At 51.0% G+C, this 8,252-nt stretch overlaps 1 protein-coding gene across 2 annotated transcripts in view; it reads right to left on the reverse strand.

Moving 5' to 3' along the window:
* Nucleotides 1-8,252, reverse strand: part of LOC143279988 (protein patched homolog 1-like) — a 156,756-nt gene extending 148,504 nt beyond the window's left edge. For both annotated transcript variants that reach the window (XR_013054979.1, XM_076584392.1), the window contains exon 1: nt 8,027-8,252. Coding sequence is in view for 1 of the 2 variants with exons in the window: in XM_076584392.1 (XP_076440507.1) it covers nt 8,027-8,143 (117 nt within the window). In the remaining variant the exon portion in view is untranslated. The remainder of the gene's footprint in view (nt 1-8,026) is intronic.

The following is an 8,252-nucleotide window of genomic DNA, read 5'->3' on the forward strand; positions in this document are numbered from 1 at the left end:
AAACTTTCGGTCCGTGTATAGGACACTCGCTTCCCAACTGGAGCATTACCAGTGTCACGCTCTATAAGAGAGCGGACTAGAAACCCCCACCCAGCCCAGCACTAACACCCAGACAACACAAACACAGACTACAACAATCCGGGGTTCACATACATTTGTTTAATCACACACCTAGCTTGCCCACAAACAATAACCACAACCCCAGCTGCAACAACACTTAAATAACAATGGATAAATATAACACACACACACAAAAAAAAAAAACCCACACAAAAAAAACAACAGAGCTTTAAGATAAGGAAACAAGCACAACGTTAATGCTGTCGTGACGACGACGACGAACAGTAAGTGACGACGACGAAGAACAGCGACGACGAACACGAAGAACGGCGACGACGAACACGAAGAACAGTGACGACGAACACGAAGAACAGCGACGACGAACACGAAGAACGGCGACGAACACGAAGAACGGCGACGACGAACACGAAGAACGGCGACGACGAACACGAAGAACAGTGACGACAAAGACGAACAGTAAGTTACGACGACGTAGAACAGTGACGACAGACGCGAAGAACAGCGACGACGAACACGAACAGTGACGCCGAAGACGAAGAGCAGTGATGACGAAGACGAAGAGCAGAACACCCAGACAGCTGAGCGCCAGGCCAGAGAACGCTGGCGACGGAAGCCAGCGGCAGGCGGCAGCAGCCAACGGAAGCCTGGACCAAGGAAGTCAAAGGCAGGCAGAGGGGTTCCCGGGGAGACAGTGGAGGGTCAGTGGAAGAGTAGGGAAGTCCGTGGATAAACAAGAAAGTGGGAATGCTGAAACCACTTCCAGAGAGGTACCACTACCCCAAAGCTGGAAGTTCACACAGAGAACACAGAGACCACGACCACTCGGAGGAAACTGATCCCCACTACAAGCGTCCAGACGGGCAAACAGCCCTGAAGAGAGCCAAAGACTGGCACGGCTGCCTCCTCTGACAGTCGCGGGCGAAAAGCCCAGAATCTTGTCATTTGTTGACAAGGAAGAGGCTGATCTCAGTTCAGTGACAGCCTGAACTGAGACAGAGACAGACTGAAAATCTCGTGCAATAAGCACAACCCACACTGCTCTCTAGCTAGATGGCGTGGGTGAACGAGGGGGTTGAGCACTTATTTGTCATGAGATGTGACAACAGCCTCCCTCACAAGTTCAAACGAAGATTGAAACTTAATTATAACCATGTCACACAGAATGACAAACACAATAACACACATTCCCACTGCCGTATCATCCACAATGTCCTCTCAGAGACATATGCCAAGACACTGCTCTCCTGAAACTAAATGTAAGGAAAAGGCAAAACAATTACATGAAAAAACAACAACAACATCATCAAAATTATGAAGTCTGGAATAACAGGATGAATTGCAAATTATAGAATTGCCAACCTTACCAACTAATAAGTAGTATTAAGAGATACACATGGCCAGTATACAGCTGCCTCATTCAGGTGTTAACACTCAAACTGGGCCGTATTCAGATCATATTTCATCCAACTCTGGCAGACGACTGAGGAAGTCAGCACCAACGTTTTCTTTGCCAGGAATGGCTTGCACCCTGAACGAGAAAGGCTGCAACTGTAGAGCCCAGCGCGTCAGTCTGCCGCTGACCGTTTTGGCCCTGTCTAGATATTGCAGCGGTGCATGGTCCACCTGGACGACAAACTCCTTCCCGTAGAGGTAGGGTTCAAACCTCTGAATACCCCACACAAGAGCCAGGCATTCCTTTTCAATTGTGGGGTAATTGCGTTCGGCTGGGCTCAATTTCTTACTGGCACACGCCACTGGTTGAGCACCCATACCTTGATCTTGGAGCAGAAGAGCTCCCAACCCCACGTTCGAAGCGTCAGTCCGCAGTATGAAAGGCTTGGACAGATCGGGGAGACAGCAAACTGGCCTACTGCAGAGGATTTGTTTGAGCTGCAGAAAAGCTCTCTCGCAGTACTCATCCCAGATAACTTTGTTTGGCTCCTTGCTCTTGGTTTTCTCAGTCAAGGGAAGAGCGATTTCCGCAAACTGAGGAACGAACCTCCTGTAGAACCCCACGAGGCCCAAAAACCCTCGGAGCTGTCGTTTCGTACAGGGACGAGGTGATTCTCGGATCTTCTCCATTTTTTCTGCATCTGGCCAAATTTTCCCAGCACCCACATGGTGACCCAGATAGTCTAACTCCCTGTGGCCGAGAAAACATTTGGAGGGCCGTGCTGTCAGCTTGCAATCACGCAACCGGGAAAGCACACTGCGTAAGAGCCTTAGATGCCGTGTTTCATCGGCGGAGGAGATAAGAACATCGTCCATGAAGTTGTCCACGTCCGGGCTGTTGAGAGGCAGTACTAACTTCCGCATCATGCGGGAAAATACTGCGCCAGCAGTTTTGAGGCCAAACGGCATTACACACCACTGGAAGTGTCCCTGAGGAGTAGTGAAAGCTGTTTTAGGGCGATCAGCTTCCGCCATGGGGATCTGCCAGTACCCCTTTGAAAGGTCTAGCTTCGAGAACACCTTTTTCCCTGATAACTGGGAAAACAGTGCCTCTACATCTGGCATTGGTTCAGCATCAAACACGGTTATCTTATTGATGCAACGGAAATCGACGCAAAACCGTACCTTTCCATCTTTCTTCTTTACGAGGACGATAGGAGAGGAGTATGGGGACGAGGATGGCTCTATCACGCCCATCTTCAACATTTGTTGGACCTCCTCTTGAATCGTCTCACGTTGGGAGTAGGGCAGTGGATACTGCTTAGCCCTAATAGGGGCGTCGGAGGTGAGATTGAGCGTGCATGTCTCGAGGTTCGTACAGACAGGCAAGTCAGTGAGAACGTCCCTAAACCCTCGAGTCATTTCACGAATGGCCTCTTTCAGTGAGGAGTTATCAGCGGCCAGCACAACATCCTCCGGACCTTCAGTTGCCTCCAGGGGCATGAGTGGAATGTCGCGTTCCACTGTCCTCATTCCTTCCCAGACCTCTGGGTCTTCAATCACAGCCAGAGCCACAGTCCCTCGAGGAGTGCGCTCAATGTATTCTTTCAGCAGATTGGCGTGGTACAGCTTTTCTTTCTCGCCAATCCGAACGCAATAATCTGCGATGCCCACACGACGCAGAACAGTGTATGGACCCTGCCATTCAAGTTCCAGTTTGTTCTGTTTGGTGGGGCGAAGGAGAAGTACTTTGCTCCCCTCAGCGAACTGTCTTTGCTTTGCTTTGGCATCAAAATAACCCTTGTACTGCCTTGATGCCCTTTCGAGGTTTTGCTGAGCAATGGTACAGGACTCTGCGATTCTGTTTCGCAGTTCTACCACGTATTCAGCAGCAGTCTGAATTTCTGGCCTCTCAGGGTGGAGCCAGTGTTCTCTGAGGATCTGCATGGGACCCCGTACTGTTCTCCCATAGAGCAGCTCGAAAGGCGAGTAGCCAGTGCTCTCCTGGGGAACTTCTCTGTAGGCAAATAACAGAGCGGGAATCCAGCGGTCCCAGGCTCGAGGTTTCTCGTGCGATAGTCTCCGCAGCATTGCCTTCAAAGTAGCGTTAAAACGCTCCACCAACCCGTTGCACTGAGCGTGGTAGGGGGTTGTGGTCAAGCCCCGCACAGACAGAAAGCGATAGACTTCCTGCATGACACTGCCTGTGAACTGAGAACCACGATCAGTCAAAACCTCAGCAGGAACACCTGTTCGTGTCCACATGGTGAACAACGTCTCAGCCACAGTTTCAGCCGAAACGTGTTTGAGAGCGACAGCTTCTGGGTACCTGGTGGCATAGTCGACCATTGCTAAAATGTACCTGTTGCCAGACTCAGATGAAGGGGATATAGGTCCTACAATGTCGACAGCTACACGACTGAAGGGCTCTGAAATGAGGGGCATCTTGACGAGTGGCACTTTCGGGACTCGACCCTTAGCTACCGTCTTCTGGCATCTGTCACAAGAACGGACGAAACGCCGAATGTCAGCACACATGCCAGGCCAGTAGAAATGTGGGAAAACTCTTCCCTGCGTGCGCTTAACCCCAAGATGACCAGACATGGGGGCTTCATGGGCAAGAAGCAACACTGTGGAACGCAGTTCCTTAGGAACACAGATTTGGGTTGCTTCCCCCCGATGGTCCTTGAAACGCCGCATCAGTATTCCCTGCTTCCTGAAGTACATGACCTCTCCAGATCGTGTCTTTTTGACGGCTTTAGACACAGCCAGCTCCCGAGCTTGACACAGGTCAGGATCGCTATCCTGCTGATGCTCTAGGTCCTGTCTAGACACATGGATCTGGATGTCCTTGACAGGCAAGGGAGGTAACTCTTTAGCCCTGGCAGCTGCTTGGGCCCGCGTCTCCACAGCACCCACAAGACTGGCGTCCGAGTAAACTGGCACGGGCACTGAAGTGCCATTCTCGCACCAGGCAGTATTGCCAATAAGGACCTCTTCCACAGGAGCCTCCATTACTGCCACGTCTAGCCTGCCTTCCACGAAAGGAGACTGGAAATCTACTCTGGCGATGGGTAGGACAGAGGTGCATCTCGATTCGGCCAGCACCACACGGACAGTCGCTCCAGTGAAAGAATCTGGACTGACCAGATGGCGTGCAACGACAACCATGTGAGCTCCGGTGTCTCGCAAAGCCGGGACTGAAACCCCGTTGACGAAAGCCTCACATCGTGGCGAGTACTGCTTTGCAGCACAGTTAACGCAAAGAGATGGAGGTGGGGAATGGGAACCCTGCTGCCTAAAGCTCGGCTGTGCCACAAGGGAAACCTTCTTCCGCTGGCGGCACTCTTTGGCCACATGTCCAAGTTTCCCGCAGAGGAAACAGGTAACTCCTCTAGTTCTCTCGACACCCCTTGAGCTGTCGATAAGAGCGGAACTACTTTGTCCAAGAGATGCGGCCTTTTGCTCTGCATGAGGTTTGGCACCAAGACCATGATCGCTGGATTTCTTGGAGGCTCGTGCCTCACTCTCAGCCATCCGTCCCGCTCTCCTGGCACTGACAACCTTCGAGGTAATGCGTGCGACATCCTCCACCCTGTCTGGATCTTCACGCTTAACCTCACTGACGAGGTCAGGGTTAAGGGTAGCTAGGAACTGTTCTTGAAGGAACAAGTCCCTTAGGTCCTCTGCACTGTCGTAATCGCGACCAGCAGCTGTGCACCAGCGAGACAGACAGACCTTAAGCCTTTCCAGAAATTGGATAAAGGTCTCTTCTGCAAGCTTCCGCATCGATCGGAAACGCTTGCAGTACGCATGGGCATCTAGCCGAAACTCGCGGAGTAAAGCAGCTTTCAATGACTCGTAGTCATGAAGTCTCTCCGGAGGCACTCGCAGACAAGCGTCCCTAGCTCGACCTTGTAACAAGGTTACTAAGCGAGCCGCCCATGAACTTGGCTTCCACTTATTGAGAAGCGCTACCCTCTCAAAATGGGTCAGGAAATCGTCGAAGTCACCCTTCCCATCGTAAGGAGCAAAGGAAAACGGTTGGCTTATTTGAGCCTCGACCTCTTCTTGCTTTAATTCCATCTTCCTTTCAAACCGCTGCCTATCCTCCTCATCCCTCTTCTCCCTATACCGTCTTTCCTCTTCCCTATATTCATCCTCCCTGTGATCCCTCCAGCGCCTGTAACGGCGCTCTTCCTCCCTATTTGCGCGCTCTTCCTCCTTAGCAGCAGCATCGACCACAAACCGTGCAAGGGCCTCACCAGTCAAACCCATGTCAGCACCCATGGCTTTGAATTTTGTGTAAGGATCCTGGTGAGATAGAGGAACAGTGTCCCCTTTCCTTCCATCATCAGATAGACTACCTGGGTCATCCTCTTTCAGTTGACCCCGTATCCATCCAGACAAACCTGACTTATCTATCTGAGAAGGAGTAGAGGTACTCGACTTATCCATCTGGGACTTTGACCCGGGAGTGACGGCCGCAGCCGTTTGTCGCCCAGTGGGCATTTTTTTCCCCCCCTTTTTTTTCTGGTTTTTTTTTCCTCGCAGAATGCGAGAAAGGCAAACCAAACTCGGCAAAAATCAACAGCCGAAATCAAGTGCCTGAACAACAGCTAACTTTTTGAACAGGTAAGGTGTCTATCATAACCTCACCCAAACATTCTTCCAGTGACACAGCATAATTTTAATCAGATATCATACAGGATATGTACACATGTAACAGACAAAACGATTACACCCAACCCCCTCCCACTCTAACCTAACGTACCCCGCATCTCCACCAAATTGTCACGCTCTATAAGAGAGCGGACTAGAAACCCCCACCCAGCCCAGCACTAACACCCGGACAACACAAACACAGACTACAACAATCCGGGGTTCACATACATTTGTTTAATCACACACCTAGCTTGCCCACAAACAATAACCACAACCCCAGCTGCAACAACACTTAAATAACAATGGATAAATATAACACACACACACACAAAAAAAAAAAAAACCCACACAAAAAAAACAACAGAGCTTTAAGATAAGGAAACAAGCACAACGTTAATGCTGTCGTGACGACGACGACGAACAGTAAGTGACGACGACGAAGAACAGCGACGACGAACACGAAGAACGGCGACGACGAACACGAAGAACAGTGACGACGAACACGAAGAACGGCGACGACGAACACGAAGAACGGCGACGAACACAAAGAACGGCGACGACGAACACGAAGAACGGCGACGACGAACACGAAGAACGGCGACGACAAAGACGAACAGTAAGTTACGACGACGTAGAACAGTGACGACAGACGCGAAGAACAGCGACGACGAACACGAACAGTGACGCCGAAGACGAAGAGCAGTGATGACGAAGACGAAGAGCAGAACACCCAGACAGCTGAGCGCCAGGCCAGAGAACGCTGGCGACGGAAGCCAGCGGCAGGCGGCAGCAGCCAACGGAAGCCTGGACCAAGGAAGTCAAAGGCAGGCAGAGGGGTTCCCGGGGAGACAGTGGAGGGTCAGTGGAAGAGTAGGGAAGTCCGTGGATAAACAAGAAAGTGGGAATGCTGAAACCACTTCCAGAGAGGTACCACTACCCCAAAGCTGGAAGTTCACACAGAGAACACAGAGACCACGACCACTCGGAGGAAACTGATCCCCACTACAAGCGTCCAGACGGGCAAACAGCCCTGAAGAGAGCCAAAGACTGGCACGGCTGCCTCCTCTGACAGTCGCGGGCGAAAAGCCCAGAATCTTGTCATTTGTTGACAAGGAAGAGGCTGATCTCAGTTCAGTGACAGCCTGAACTGAGACAAGAGACAGACTGAAAATCTCGTGCAATAAGCACAACCCACACTGCTCTCTAGCTAGATGGCGTGGGTGAACGAGGGGGTTGAGCACTTATTTGTCATGAGATGTGACAACCAGTGGAAATGAGTCATGTCACTTCCGCCGATTGACTGATGGCTCTGAACACGGGACTGGGGCCAACGAACACCCCCCCCCCCACCTCCCCCCTGCATCCCCCCTTCCCCTCACCTTCACTCCTCGCCCATGGTGTCATCCTCAACTGCCTAATCCCAGTATGCCTGGTCCCGATTTGGCTGTCACTGAGTTAGTGATCCCGATTCGCCAATGTACTGAGCTGTTCTGTGTGTGTGTGTGTGTGTGTGTGTGTGTGAGTGTGAGTGCTCCCGTGTACGTACGTGTATGTGCGCGTTTTAAAGCACAAACAAGAAATATCACATTTTTCATAGGTGTGTGTGTGTGTAGAGAGAGAGAGAGAGAGAGCGGATAGGCGAAATAGAAACGGCGGTTAGGCGAAACAAAAGTCAAGTGGCGAATCCGACCTGCTCTTATGTAAACTGCGGCGTAGACGGAGTTTGGATCAGCTTTTAATCAGCTGTTGTTACTGTTACACATACACACACTTTCACAGACACACAGACACACACACACACACACACACACACATAGGCACACACACACACACACACACACACAAACACACACACACACACACGTGCGCGCGCGCGCGCCTGACTTACCTGAATAGACCGGGTCACCGAGTGGATTCCAACATATGTATCCCAACCAGCCATGGTGTTACGATCAGTCAGGGAAGAAAGAAGGCGGGTTCTCTTTATCACGATACCATTAAACATATCAGTACCGCACAGATCGTTCCTTCAGTGTTTCTTGTGAGCAATTCTATCCTTTATTGCAATGCATCAACAAGACGTGACACCTTTGACGAAAAGTTCTTTTTGTATC

Source organism: Babylonia areolata, chromosome 3, assembly GCF_041734735.1.
Source record: "Babylonia areolata isolate BAREFJ2019XMU chromosome 3, ASM4173473v1, whole genome shotgun sequence".
NCBI classification, from domain to species: domain Eukaryota; kingdom Metazoa; phylum Mollusca; class Gastropoda; order Neogastropoda; family Buccinidae; genus Babylonia; species Babylonia areolata.